This window comes from Cololabis saira, chromosome 12 (genome assembly GCF_033807715.1).
Source record: "Cololabis saira isolate AMF1-May2022 chromosome 12, fColSai1.1, whole genome shotgun sequence".
NCBI classification, from domain to species: Eukaryota; Metazoa; Chordata; class Actinopteri; order Beloniformes; family Belonidae; genus Cololabis; species Cololabis saira.
Window position 1 is genome coordinate 11,789,478 of NC_084598.1, and position 15,777 is coordinate 11,805,254.

The 15,777-nt window shown below is 40.1% G+C and overlaps 1 protein-coding gene across 3 annotated transcripts in view; it reads right to left on the reverse strand.

The window, feature by feature from the left end:
- The window catches only part of LOC133456862 (acetyl-coenzyme A synthetase, cytoplasmic-like), a 36,933-nt gene that overhangs the window by 2,966 nt on the left and 18,190 nt on the right, over window positions 1-15,777 (reverse strand). For 2 of the 3 annotated variants that reach the window (XM_061735531.1, XM_061735530.1), the window contains 8 exons: window positions 9,236-9,406; window positions 7,140-7,273; window positions 6,625-6,757; window positions 6,361-6,417; window positions 4,902-4,982; window positions 4,700-4,808; window positions 2,133-2,201; window positions 226-402 (listed from right to left, as the gene is read on the reverse strand). In XM_061735531.1, coding sequence (XP_061591515.1) covers window positions 226-402; window positions 2,133-2,201; window positions 4,700-4,808; window positions 4,902-4,982; window positions 6,361-6,417; window positions 6,625-6,757; window positions 7,140-7,273; window positions 9,236-9,406 — 931 coding nt within the window. Of the gene's footprint in view, window positions 1-110; window positions 403-2,132; window positions 2,202-4,699; window positions 4,809-4,901; window positions 4,983-6,360; window positions 6,418-6,624; window positions 6,758-7,139; window positions 7,274-9,235; window positions 9,407-15,777 lie in introns of all 3 variants that reach the window. The other variant, XR_009783823.1, reaches the window with a different exon arrangement.

The following is a 15,777-nucleotide window of genomic DNA, read 5'->3' on the forward strand; positions in this document are numbered from 1 at the left end:
AAACAGACTCACTAAAAGTGTCACTGAAAAGTACATGTCCATGTGAATTAACATGAATTTTTTGTGCCTGAATGCATCACTGAAAGATTTTAGACTTATGTTTTCTTTACCTGTAGACAATCTCAAAGTGGTTTCAGAAACTTCTCCAGCTTTGATACGACAACTCTTGTAATTTCTCTTGTAGATTAGAAAACGATGACATGTTAAAAAGCTCCTCTGACAAACCTTTTTTCTTGAGTTCTGACTCCAGCTTTTGGTTGAACGTCATTCCATCGTTCAGAGTTACGAAGCAGTAGAGACTCTCTCCTTTGACAGGATGAGGCCGACCCACCACGGCAGCTTCCGCCACGGCCTTGTGCTCCACAAGAGCCGACTCCACCTCCGCTGTGCTCAGCAGGTGCCCTGGCGGGAAAAGGCACGGACAGAGGAAAAATAAATGGAAGAAATCTCCAGGCATCGTAAAATGTAAAGTAAAATGCCCTCCCACATTTTGATCTCCAACTGAAGAGTATTGACAAAACACACTTCAAGTAGCAGTTCCTTAAAGTAAGTAAGTAAGTAAGTAAAATTTATTTATAGAGCACTTTTTGTAGATACAATCACAAAGTGCTTTACATCAGGGATAAAATGCAGTAGAATATAAAACACACAATAGCACAACAACAGGTAACTTCACAGATGCCCAGGGAAACATCAACATCAGGGGAAAGCCTGTCTAAAGAGATATGTTTTAAGTTCTCTCTTAAAACTGTCAGTGGACTCAATGCTGCGTAAGGTCAGTGGAAGTGCATTCCAGAGGCGAGGGGCGCTGGCCTGGAAAGAGCAGTCACCTCGCGTTTTAAAATGGGTGCGGGGGACCATCAAGAGTTTTTGATCTGATGACCTTAATGAACGTGAGGGAGAGTAGGGTCTCAGCAGTTCAGCAATGTACACGGGAGCTTGATTATTTAGGGCTCTAAAAGTAAGTACTAAAATCTTAAAATGAATCCTAAAATTAACTGGTAGCCAATGTAAAGAGTATAAAATCGGGGTGATATGATCCCTTTTCCTCGTTCCAGTTACGATCCTTGCTGCCGCGTTCTGCACAGTCTGAAGGAGATTTACAGCCTTTTTGTTAAAACACATAAAAAGAAAGTTGCAATAATCAATGCGAGATGACACAAAGGCATGAATTATCATTTCAATTTCAGTTTTTGAGATCATAGACCTCAGTTTAGCGATATTCCGGAGATGATAAAAGCAATTCTTCACCAACTGTTTACAGTGGTGATCCAGGGACATGTCCTTGTCAAACACAACTCCTAGGTTACGTACGCTAGGTTGGACAGAGGGACCTAAATGACCTAAATGCTGCTTTATGAGGGGAATAGCAGTATCTGGGGCAATAATCAGTGTTTCCGTTTTAGCGGAGTTCAGTTGAAGGAGATTGTTATTTAGCCATTTTTTGATGGCAGTCAAGCAGGCTATTAAGTTATCTAATTTGTGTAGCTCTGTCTGCTTGAAAGAGCAGTAGAGCTGAATATCATCAGCATATAGATGATAAGAAACATCACTGAAATCACTGATAATCTGTCCAATAGGGGTCATGTAAAGTAAAAAGAGTAAAGGGCCAAGGACTGATCCCTGTGGGACCCCACAGGCTAGCTCTGTCGGGTCAGATAGGAACTCATTGACATGGACCAAAAAACTCCTGTCAGTCAAGTAGGACCGGAACCAATTTAAGACGGTACCAGAAATCCCAAAAGTGTCTCTAAGTATATCTAGTAAGATTTTATGATCCACCGTGTCAAATGCAGCGGTGAGATCTAAGAGTACCAGAACTGTAAATTGACCAGAGTCTGCTGCCATCAGGACATCGCTTTAGTCCTTACTTTTGTAATACTAGAGGCTTTATATTACTGATTAATTCAGTTTCCCCTGATTTAGTAACCACTTAACCAGCTAAATGTACATTTGTAGCAACCATTGTGAATCTGTTCATAACTGTAGCCACAAAACACCAGTCAGTCCGTGTGTTTATAACGGTACACGTTTTCTTGTTCAAAACAGACGAGAAGTATTTATAAGTGGGAAGATTATAGATTTTTAATCTAAATGGAGGTATAATTTTACGCTGTGAAAAGCATTCTTACCAGAGACATTCAGCATGTCATCAATCCTCCCTGTTATCCAGTAGTAACCATCCTCGTCTCTACGGCAACCTAGAACATCAAAGTTTAAACATTGGGATTAAATTAGTCTTAAAATGAGGTATACATCCTAATATGAACATAAAACACATGATATATTACACAGTATCATTATTTACTGAACAAAACTAAAGTAAAATGCGTGAAAAAGTAAGTACACGGTTAAGTCTGCTTCAGATTTGTTGGAAGTTTGCTGATGTGGAGCAGTGAGGCGTGTCAGACATCAGCAATCATCTCAGAGCAGCTGTTCCATGCCATTTCCAGACTACCTAGACATTGTTCTTCCTTCGAAGAAACTCTGAGCTTCCCTCCAGCCTGTCACGTAACACCAGGTAATGAATGGAGCAATTAACTTTTACGAGGTCATCGTAAAAGTCTAAAGCCAGGACCAGGAAAGAGAAACACCCTTAACATGAGAGAACGCTCCAGAACCCTGCCCGTAATTTAATATTTCCTGCCACTGAATATATACATTTTTTTCCAAATCGTATTTTGGCTTCTGTTTTTATACGCAATGTCACTGAAAAAAAAAAGGAAATCCTATATGTGTGTTTTTAATTGCTATTAACATTTATAGCGTAGTTCTCATAGAATTAAAATAGCTTGACATTAAACATATAAAGCATGAGAATTACGTGGAAATCTCTACGGAAATTATTTGGGACTAAACATAAATTGAGCTGTTTAACGACAATGACGGATAATCCCGATTTAACCGATGGGAGCACTGGTTCTAACTTTCATAACTGGTATGAAGCAGGAATTCACCATATTTAGGACCTTTGGGATAGGGGAAGATTCAAAACATTTGAATCATTACAGGCCACATACAAACTACAAACAAAAGAGTTTTACAAATACCTACAGGTCAGACATTATGTACATACAAAAATGAATAGTCTTCCAGATGACTTTCATTTACTGGAAAAGACACTCTTAGATAGTCTTAAACAAGGTCACTTTGTCTCAAAGTTTTATTCCAAGCTGCAACACTTCACTATAGGCAGACTGTCATTCTTACGGAAATCATGAGAGACTCAGTTGAAAACAACAATAGACAGTGATACATGGGAGGAAATTTTACTCTTACCCTCAAAAATCTCAATATGCAACAGACTCAGAGAAATGCAGTATAAAATTCTACAGAATGTCTATATATATCTCCATATATATGTATGTATATATATATATATATATATATATATATATATATATATATATATATATATATATATATATATATATATATTAAATATACAGCAGGGGCCTCTCCAAACTGTCAAAAATGTAAAACTAGTTTAGGAACAAGATTCCACTGTCTTCGGGAATGTGAGAAGACTCAAAGTTTCTGGCGAACTGTATGTGTCGAGGTTAGTGTGATAATACAACAACAATTTCAGCCAAACCCACTACTATGTCTACTGGGAAGTGTCCCTAAATCACTACCACGGCTATTATGACTAAGTGGGTGGGAGAAGAACCTCCTTCAACACAGTTATGGAAGTCGTTGATAGTCGACTATATCTCACTGGAAAGAGTGAGATTTGGAATTAGAGGTCAGAGGAGCCTTTTTGGAGCAAAATTTGGTAAAGTGTTGGAGTACCTGGGAACTGCCTGAAATATCGGACTCACTGAGGACCTTGGGAATCGTTACTTTGTATGTATTCTGGATCTGCTACATATTTCAAATTATTTGTATATATACTGCACTGGACATGTATAATTTTGAAAATGTATAATAAAAAGAATGTTAAAAAAAAACAAAAAAAAACATATAAAGCAATAAGAGGCAACACACCACAGCACTGAACACTAAATGTTTAAGAGAAGGGGATTCTGAGCCATAAATCCATTCACCTCCACCTGTCTGGTTTCAGGTCACAGGGTCATCAGCTTAAACCGCGAGGCCAAGCCCTCCCACTCTCCAACGACCTCCTTCACGTCCTCCGGAGAAATTCTCAAGGATTTCCAGAGCAGCTTTAGGGGTATAATCTGTCCAGTACGTCCTAAGTCTGACTGGGGTCCTCCTCTAGGTTGGACGTACCAGAAGAATAGTCCAGGACATTCCCTCATATATTATATGTATGTGTTATATGTCTGGATTATTCTACTCTACTCCAAGTTTCTCTAAGAGTCCAGCCAACACATTTCAGCCTTTTCTGTTACTTCATCCTTTCGGTCACCGTAGATGGTTTGTGATCATAGATGAGAGTAGAAGTAACAATCCAAACAGTCTCCTTTGGCTCTGCACTCTTTTCACCACAACAAGCAGACAGAGTCCACACAGCACCAATCTGCCGCTCCAGTCGTGAGCAAACCCCAACATACTTAAATTCCGACACTTGAGGCAACATCATAACATAAACCAACGTCCAGATGCAACTATGAGAGTCAGGAAAGCATTGATGGAAAAGAAACCAAGAGTCCAAGCAAGACAGGAGTACTTAACCTCCCTCTGAGCTAAAAACTGCAAAACCTCCTTTGCGGGCTATTCTGTTCTTGGCGCTCACCATCTCCTGTGACATAGTATCCGGGGAACTTCTTGAAGTAGGTCGTTTCAAACCTCTGATGGTTTCCGTACACAGTCCTCATCACTCCGGGCCATGGCTGTTTGAACACCTGCGTGACGACAGAAGCAAAGAGTAGTCAACGTTCAATACATGCCGAGATGTACAACGATCCGAACCCCGGAGGATAATCACAGATCCTCACCAGGTATCCTTCACTCGGCCCCGTTAGCTCCTCGCCCGACTCATTCAGGATAGCAGGCACCACTCCAAAGAACGGGAAGGTCTGACGACAGAAGAAAAAAAAAAACGTGTGAGAGCAGATTTGTCTACTTGCAGCTGCAGATTTGAAAAGTTGTAATCGGTGAGTTGAGGTTGTAAAAACGAAAAATGTATTCTGTGACTTCACATTCAGCACAAGATTTTATGGAAATTTCACATAGAAGTGCACTTTTTTTTTTTTTTACTGCACCTTCAAACTTAAATTGCACATCTCTTTTATACACACAAGTGAACATCTCTACATAGAATTTCAGGCTGATTTTGTTGTACAAGTTCTCGTGTCATATTCCACAAACTCCACTCAAGGTTGTGCATTTTGAATCATATTGTAAGAACGCTGAAAAGTGGAATAAGTAGGCATCTAAGACTATTTGAGAGCACGCAAAACTCCAACTGTATTACAAGTCAGTGAACACAACACGTAACAGCCCGTCATCACCTGCTCCTCCCATTTCACTTATGGCTCTGAAACAATTATAGCACAACCTGCTGATTTAAACAAGAACAACACAGAAGCACCACTACATAGCAGAACAGAGAAACCACACATATCCCCCAGTCAGACCAGGAAAGGTCCTGGGAAATCTGAGCTTTAGTGCACGAACAAGTCACATTACTACGTGAACCAGAGGCATCAGAGAACAGATACTTGAGAATAAATCAATACTGTAACAAGTGCAGGTAAATACGTTTTAGAAATAGACCTTGTACAACCGTTTCATATGCTTCTCGAATGACCTCGTTTATGTAAAGTCTGAAAACCGTGGTAATTTCAGCAAACATGACAAATATACACTTGCCAAGTGCAACTTTGACTACATGCACTGGTCCACCACTGACATGTAATATACTCCATCACGGACCATTAAGAGCTATCACAAACTTTAGACCCTTAGACATCACTGCACACTGTGTCTGCAGGATCTCGGAGCAGACGATATGAACCAGATTTGCAAACATATGCATATTCTTATTTACAACGCACTTCTTTAGATTGCTTCATCTCCATTTATGGACTTAAAATCTCATAAAGCTGTCTTTACTGAGGATTTATGTCTTTTGGCTGACATACAAGAATTATGCCAGTTATATTTATCCCATAATCTCATTACATGACATGTAAAGTAGGAATGCATGTGCATTCAATCTGCAGGAAACCGCAGTGTTTCTAAGCTTTGTCAAGAGTCCACAGTTGTGATCGGTGTGTAACACGGAACAAATGAGATCTTTGTATCTCACTTCCTGGTTAAATAAAGATTAGGATGATCTCCATACGAATCATTTTACAGACTGGATTTGTCCGATAAAGCTTTAATACTTGATGTGGACACATTTGTTGTGAACTATATAAAGCAAACATCCCTATTGATGGTTTTACTCACAGCAGATCCAGGTTTCAGGGGCGTGGCTGCTGGTAGAGGAGTCAACACATGTCCTCCCTGAAAGATACAGGAGTTAATAAGAAAACAATCACAATATCTGTGGAGTATGATTGTTATATTTTTAATTTTCTTTCATTCAGTCAGTCTAAATAAAAAATAGAGTGTAAGATTTTTTTTTTTTCTCATTAGCCAGGAAATTAAGTGACAACAGCCCTTTTGTACGAGCCCAGATGGCAGTGAAGCGTCTCTGTAACGAGTACTAACGGTTTCTGTCTGCCAGAACGTGTCCACAATAGGACATCTCTTCTCTCCCACCACGTTGTAGTACCACTGCCAGGCCTCGGGGTTGATGGGTTCTCCCACGGTGCCCAAGACCTTCAGGGACTTGCGGTTATACCTGCAAACAAAAAGACTTAGATGAACTGAAAGTCTCCCTTCATGGACCAACAAGATGACGGCAGAAAGTAACAAAGTCAACCATATCAAAGGTTTTGTGAAAATACAGAAAACATGGGAACAAAGAAAGAGATTGCAACTAAAATCAATATTTTGAGATCGTCAGATCTAGAAAATATTAAAATGTTAGACAAATCTAAGACATTCCATAACACCTTTACATCTAATGGAGCTTTTTTCATTGTTACAGATGTGAACAGGTCAGATTATTAACACTTATTAAAGCATCTTGTCATTTCAAAGGCTCTTGAATTGCGCTCTGTGATTCTTCAGTGAAAGTAACTTCAACTTGCTAAGATCAGCATTCAAGAATATGAACTCACTTCTGCACCGGGTCGCTGCCAAACTTCATCAGCAGTCTGATGGCGGTCGGGGCCGTGTAGAACTTTGTAACAGAATACTTGTCAACAATCTCCCACATACGGCTCACGTCCGGGTAAGTGGGCAGTCCCTCAAACTGGAGGATACAGAAACAAGCAACAGAAACAGTTTAGCAGATTGTAAATTGGTCATTTCAGGGTTTACAGAGATACAACCATAAACCTAGAAAGGAATGGAAGCTAACGATGTCAAGAAAAAGAAAAGGCCCTTACAACACAATAAGGGCTTAATCATACAATCAAAATTGAGACTCTAAACTACGCAAAAGGAAAAAAGGCTGGGGACTAGGGAGCATCAGAAAGTGCGTTTCCACTAGCAGAGGTTCTGGGTAGTTTTTACAGGGGCTTGATCGTTGACGTCCGTCTGCATTACCAGGAACAGACCTGCAGGAGTGGCTTTCAAGAACCTTTACCGGGTGAAAAACGTTCCTGTAGTAGGAAAGGTATCAGACTGACCTACAGGAAATATCTGGCAGTGGCTCTCTGCTGATTGGGATTTCTAAATTACATCTAGTTCTCTCAGTTGAAAATAAATCATGCAAACACAACTCATTTGAACCTACTGGACCAGAAATATTTATCTGCTGATACGTTTCACGAAGATGGAGTTTACAGAACAAACAAGAGATCCAGAAATGAATCTGGATGATAGGAGATGAACTGCTAAATGAAGTGAACTGAGCAGAAACACCACGAGGAGGAGAAGGAACCAGAACCATCGTGAAGGAGAAGCCCTGGGACAGCAGGGCCACCAACTGGTCGACAAGAAGTTCTACCAGAGGATGGACTGAAAAACATCACTGATGAACTAGTGACACAAGTTCAGACACAGACTTCCAGTGAGGTCAGGTTTGAACACACCACACGGCCCCAAGACAATCCAGCACATAGCAGCAGGGTCTAACATGCAGGAAGGTAGAATTTATATGGAATGCCATAAACAAAAGCTGGAAAAGTGCACGGGACATATTTGTGCGTTGGAGTAATGGGTTGGAAGTCTCAAATTAAATGTTGTAAATACAGTCAAGAGTGGCAGAGAATGAAAAAACAAAAACCCAGAGGGCTTTCCAAATCCAGACCCACAGACTGATGATGGTTCAACAGAAGAAGAAAGAACAGTTGTGCTCTTTCATGTTTGTCATCAAGACAAACATGTCTTAATGACCTACTTTTATAATTTGCTGTAACTTAATTCTGAAAAGACTGAGGTTTGTGGTTGGACTGGAGCACATCAGAACCAGACTGTCTCATCATTTAGTAACTGAATGGTCTCACTGAAGCACCAACTACTAAAGCCAGTTATTTTTGAACAGATTCTTTCCTTCAAATTACACATAAAAAAAGGAAACACATTTCTCTTACTTCCCTATATTGTAAAAGTATGGAAAATCCCATCTCTGAGTGAGGCACATGGCTGCCCTGCCTGAGTCTGGTTCTGCTGGAGGTTCTTTAGCTCTGTTAGTCTGTTAATCTGCATTGTGTTGTGTTCTTCCTTTTCCATTAGCACACCACAACTGGACCATGAAAGATGGGGGATAACATTACTGCAACATTGTACCCATCTCCTCATGGTTACTTCTAGCAGGATAAACGGCCATTTTAATAATATCAAATCATCTCAAGCTACTTGAATATGACAATGAAGTCATTGTACTCAAATGACTTTGGCGGTCACCATTTTAAACCAGTGTAGCAACTCTGAGATGTGTTGAAATGGACTCACATTGTGGATATGCAGCCACAGATCTGTAGCGACTGTGTGACACAATCACGTCAAGACAACAATTAATCAAATGTGCCTAATTAGCAGCACCTGTCTGCTTCTCTTTAATTAACATGGAAGCAAAAAGCCTGTATTTTGATGACTTATATTTCAATACATGTCCAATTACAGCAAGCTGATATTCTGTCTTGATGTTGTTGCATGTTCCATTAAGGATGAAAAGAATAAAAACAACATGATGGAGAAGCATTTTTATTTAGTCGACTAACTGAAGTTTGAAAAGCAAGGAGCAGAGTAATCCTGCACCGGCACTCACCAGGACACTGGTGGCTCCATTGGCCAGAGGGCCATAAGTAATGTAGGAGTGTCCAGTAATCCAGCCAATATCTGCTGTGCACCAGTAGACGTCGTCAGGCTGGTAGTCGAACACCAGCTTGAAGGTGGTGGCGGCGTAGAGCATGTAGCCGCTGACCGTGTGAAGGACTCCCTGCAGGGACAGAGATTGGTAAAAACTGAAAAACATGAGCAGTGTGACGCAGCAAAAGTTGTTGGGAGATCTGTAAACGGAGTGATCTGGAATAAATTGAGATTAAAAAACATATCCAAAATAAATAGGCACAGAAGCATTTGGGCAGTAACAGAATTGTTATACTTTTACCTTCACACACTACCACCACACCAGATTGGAAATTAAAAAGTCAAGATGTGATCAAAGGACAGACTTCCAGCTTTAATTTATGAGGTTTCACTAACATGTGTTGTCTGCTTTTCAGGAATTACTTATTAGTTAATTTAAAGTAAAGTACCTTCATTTTAAAAGGAGCCAAAAGTATTTGGACAATTGACTGAAAAGGAGTTAATGGTCAATTCTGACATTTCTTCAGGAAATATGAAGCAGATAAAAAGCCTGACTAAGATACTTAGTTGGCGTTTGGAAGCTGTTTGACTGGAGCTACCAGTCTGAAGTCCACGTAAGTCTCAATGCGGCCGGAATGAACAAAACATAAAACCGTAGAGCTAACAAAGAGAGTCAGGTGTGGCCAATCAAGAGTTGTCCACATTCTTAAGCACTTATAAGCACTGGTTAGCTCACAACATCAAAAAGCCACTAAACTAGACCACTAAAGTGTACGTGATTGCAGATTCTTCCCCTTGGTGTGTTAGGATTTCATGAAAATTGTTAAAAGCAGGGTACAAAAACAACACATATATTTTTATATCCCAGTGGACATTTTTACATGGTTGATTTGAAAAACATGAATTAATCATGTTTTGAGTGGAAGTTGTTAGGATTTAATGAAATTATTGAAGCTCAAAACTGTCTAAGCTCTCTCTTCAAAGTAATCTCATTCTGATTAAGAGCAAAAGGTTTAGATTAGATTAGAAGTTAAATACAATACACATATTGTTGGAGAGGAAACGGGGGAAAGGTGACACCTTAAGGCGATTTCTCCTTGAAGCTGGCTCTTCCAATTAAATGAATTTGCAATACACATGCAATGGGGAGAAACAGATGTTTAGCATTGGGGGGTCTGATCTGCGGTCTGGTTTGACACCTCAGATGGGAGACAGACAGTAAAGGAAATGTAGAGCTGGAAGTGACAAAGTTTGGGGGTTCTTTCACGTCTCTTAGGCTCAACCAATGAAAATCATTTGCAAAGAACACCCTCCTTTTCAGTATAAATTCAACTGGACTCATGAAAACGGTGTGCATTTCTCTCCGTACCCACGCGGTCTGAGAAGAAGTGTACCCCGGCCGGAGACAAATGTACCTCCGACCGGAAACACCTTGTGCTTGACATGATTAAAAGTTGTTAACCTGTAATTCTTTCCACTAGTCTTTCTTGATTCACCAGACAAACGAACGCTTTATATCTTTCAATGGTGACCCTGAAACGTGATCTGGTTGTTTCCTGACTGTGGAATTGTGGAGAGGAGCCCTGGAAGTTTTCATGCAGACAACCAAAACCTGACTAGTCAAAAGGTAAGCAGAAACCGCTGATGAGTAGAAATTTCTGCACATTGGATTTATCAAATTAATATTGGTTGTCTGATTGAATTCTTCCCAAGCTCATAAAGATTAAAAATAGGTTTTGTCTTTTGATATGTCATGCACAACGTTAAATTTTTCTGTTTTAGTTAGTTAAGATTATTGTGGGTTGGAGTCCCTCTGGTCACGTTCCAGTAAATGCTGTAATTTTTCTGTTTTAGTTAGTTAAGATTATTGTGGGTTGGAGGCCCTCTGGTCACGTTCCAGTAAATGCTGTAATTTTTCTGTTTTAGTTAGTTAAGATTATTGTGGGTTGGAGTCCCTCTGGTCACGTTCCAGTAAATGCTGTAATTTTTCTGTTTTAGTTAGTTAAGATTATTGTGGGTTGGAGTCCCTCTGGTCACGTTCCAGTAAATGCTGTAATTTTTCTGTTTTAGTTAGTTAAGATTATTGTGGGTTGGAGTCCCTCTGGTCACGTTCCAGTAAATGCTGTAATTTTTCTGTTTTAGTTATAATGCGGGTCAGAGTCCCCAGGTGGAATTCCTGTAAACGCTGTATTTTTCTGTATTAACGTGGTGTGAGACGCTCGCTGTATTATCACTGCTGGCGCGCCTGCGTTTGTATGTGTGTAAATCCTTCTGTTTAAATTTGGGGAAGTCAGAGAAGCACTTAAAAATCCGGGTTTAATTCGGTCAGCTGTTAGTAGTTAGTAAGATAAATAAATAATTGTTTGTTTTTGTGGGTGGTTGTTTATCCGATTTGATTTGATGGTTCAGTGTATGAACTCATTTTATATGAGAACAGAATTCCTGCTCCTGAACAGATCGGATACACTGTCAGGGATTTATTTTTTTTGGGATTGGTGTAGTTAACAAAGGGTATGTTACTAGGGTGATGTATCCAGCTGTTAAATAAAGCTGGTGGAGAGTCGGGTTACCCTCAATGATTAAGCACACGGAGTGACTTCGTGTTGAAACTTCTTATCAGACGGCTCCATTCAGGGAAATTAATCCATTTGCAGCTGGACATACCTAGTGTATGATTTTGCGTGTACGAATGTTGTCTACTAAAATGATCGATGTGTGGTCGAAGTGTGAATCCGGCTCTTTTGAATCGATTCTGTATTAGACTCTGACCAGGTGGTTAGAAAAGGTTCCCAAATCTGATCGTAACAATGCGCGACGCAGATTTGTATTATGGGTTGAGGAAATGCAGAAGCGTGGCCTGTTCCCCGACACAGAAGGAGGGCCTGTTGAGGTAGACACATTTACATCAATTATTCGACAAGCTGCAGAAAGCCTAAAGGCAGCTTATTCAGAACAAGACAAAGCCGGCTTTTTACAGAAAAGGCGGGCCGTCAAGGCTGTAAATAAGGCAGATAAATTTTATTCAGATTGTCAATGTTTCTTAAGCGAGTTAAAGTTCACGATATCACAAGAGGAGAGGGACACAGCTTATCTCCTGAGAGTACGGGAGTTATGGCTTGATGTATTGGTGAAAAGTCAACTGGGGGAATCTAGGGATGAGATCAATGATGAAAGATCTGAGAAGCGGATGTTACAAACTAGAGACCCCCACCCTGGCCCTCCCTCCTCCTTTCTCCCGACATCTCAAGCCCCCCCCCACTATGACCCTTTGTTTTCTCCTCAACAGTCAGAATTCTATACACACCCCCACCACTCTGGGGTGAGACCACATTCGTTTATGCGTGGTGTACCTTTCCGGGGACGGGGAAGACAGACAAACAATACACGATATGGTCAGAACTTGTGTTTCCGTTGTAGACAGCCGGGGCACTGGCAGAGACAATGTGGAGCTCGCTTTGCTGGTCTGTCTAATGGGAGTAGGGTTCGACTATAGGTTTCTTAGTAGAAGTAGACTATAGTGGAATCAGAATATAAATACACATGTGTGTACACGTGATACCATAGGGAATAATAATATTAATGTCTTAACGTATTGATGAATATAGTGTGTCAAGTCCGTGCACGGCTGGGTAACTTTGTTTATGATTCTGAAGTTCAGATAATTTTGGGACCTCATCTGGAATGACGTTTGCAGTGGTTAACCACACCGATGAGCAGACAGGAGGTTTTGTTTCTGGAAGTCTAAGCAATCCTGGGCCCATATACAGAGATTAGCAGTTTTCTGCCTTAGTTATTGGATTGCTTTAACTACCCGTAACAAGCGACTTTCATGTCTTAAAACATTCTACTTGTGTTAAAAGTATCTAAAGTAGTCAGAGATTTGAATACTTCAGATCATAAGTAAAGTTTGAACACATAAGGACACACTTAAATGAAAAGAAATGTCAAATAACAGAATTTTGTTGTCTATTATTGTTTTGCTTGTCATGTATAATGTATATCTGTTATTAATTTGCGCTCTCTCCCCCTGCGAGCCCCCCCCCCTAATTTAAGGAGCCAGAAAGTTCCTTCAAGTCAGGGAGGAGAAGCCTCCTTACAGTGTGTTTACAGTGTATTCAGAATATTCTTGGAGATTTGTTCTCTTAATTTTTTGGTAAATGGAAAGGTTTGGTGGTATCAATTTGTATTGTAATGGCTGTGGTTGTTCTTATTTTATGCAGATGTTATATGTTTTGTTTTTGTTTTTATCTTAGTAGAAAAAAAAAAAAAAAGAAAAAAAAAAGAGGGTGGAGGATTGATGACCCAGAGAAATGTGGTGTGTGCAGTGTGCTAAGTAGAGCTGCACTGGTTTCTGTGGGGCCTTGACTGGAAAGTTACCCCTGGTACAGAACCGCAGAAATCAACGTCGGATCCATCTCCTACGCTGCAAAGCTGTGTATGAACTTCATCTGAATACGAGGTGGGCTTTCGCACAAGACTCTGACAAAGAAAAGACTGATGGATAACGACAGGATCTTCAAAATATGCAACTGCATCTGTCGAAACTATGCTTGGACACTGGCAAAAGGACCATCTGCTTACGGCTCTGGTGATGTCTGAGGGAACGGCCGGGGGTGCTGAAAGGCTGAGGTTTTCTGCGGATGCCTGGTGTTCTCACGAGGGCGATTGTTGGTATACTGCACACACTCATTTCCTACTGTTTTGTTCCAATGGGTCATCGGTTTTACATACTTTTTCATAGAGCTGGTTGAATATTATTTTACGATTTTTTATTTTATTTTATGTTTGGGGGGGATTAGTTTGAAAAGATGATTATCTGTCCAAAGTGTGCCCCATGCCTGTTGAAAGGGTTGAAAGAATAAGAAGAAAAAAAAAAAAAATGGGGGGATAGTAGACAATGATAGTAGACAATGTTAATACGTCAGAGGAATACAAACTACTTGCATGCCATTTTTCTAATAACTAACATCTGTTGTTTAAAGTTGTTACAAAGGGGCAAGGCTCAACTAAGATTATAGACAGATATTACTGTACAACCTGTCCGTTCTGTTTTTTGAGACATACAGGGATCATGAAGTGGGTGTGCTTTCGTCTCCAGAAGAACAATGGATTATTTTTTTTGTTGTCGTAAACCTGGACACCTGGATTTCCCCATTTTTGACTGGGATGTATAACGGACTTTACACATGGTTATACTGATTTATTTGGTTTATTTGTGAAATGCTCATCCATTATGAGATGTACAATGGTTTACAACATGAATATTCAGACTTCCACAGCTTTAAATTTATGATTGTTGTTGAATGTATTTGTATATTAATCTGTATGTATGGTTCTTGATATTTGTGGGTTTTCTCTTCTGTTGCTCTACTTGTATCTTCACATCTGGTGGTCATGTTTAATATTGCAGGATTGGGACTCTGTTTTGTCTATACAGCTAAGCAGGGTGTTCTATTTTATAAAAAGGGGGGTACAAAAACAATACATATATTTTTATATCCCAGTGGACATTTTTACATGGTTGATTTGGAAAACATGAATTAATCATGTTTTGAGTGGAAATTGTTAGGATTTCATGAAAATTGTTAAAAGCTGAAAGCATTTTCCAACACTGGTGGGCTTTCTCTTTATATTCAAAGTAACCTTGTATGCAGTAAGACACAGAGCCACCTCCTGGTGTTACGGGTAGACTCGAAGTTGAGTACAATATACATACCATTGTTGAGAGGAGACATTGGGGGAGAAACAGATGTTTAGCATTTGGGGTCTTATCTGCATCCTGGGGTGGCACCCCAGGTGAGAGAAATAACAAAGGAGATAGAAGTGACACCTTTTGGGGGTCTTTTACAGTTTCCCTCCACCAATGAAATTCACTTGCAAAGAACACCCCCTTTAGATTATAAAGTCAACTGGACTCATGAAAACTTGGTGCATTTCTCTCCGTACCCACGCGGTCTGAGAAGAAGTGTACCCCGGCCGGAGACAAATGTATCTCCGACCGGAAAAAACCTTGTGCTTGACATGATTAAAAGTTGTTAACCTGTAATTCTTTCCACTAGTCTTTCTTGATTCACCAGACAAACGAACGCGTTATATCTTTCAGTGAAAAAAAAAACCCTTTCACATCAACAGAAGTCAAAAATACTCTGGAGAAGGCAGGAATACCACCGTCAAAATCTATCATCAAGAGATGTCTCCACGAAAGTGAATACAGGTGTTTTACCACTGGTTACTCTTAAAAGGAAAGACAAACCAAAATGGTATCAAAATGATAAGAGAACGGTGGGGGAAGAATATGAATGAGTAGCTAAAGCAGTTGCCTGATATCAGATCAGTTCCTGAAGACAAAACCATAAAGGCTCAGAAACAAGCAGCGTCTGAAGGAGGCTGCAGTGAAAGCCCGGCAAACCATCTCCAGATGTGCTGATGTTCGTGAGCTCCAGACTTAAGAACCAGTTCCCTGAACGAAAAAGATTTCACAAGTTTTCAAATTCACAGTTA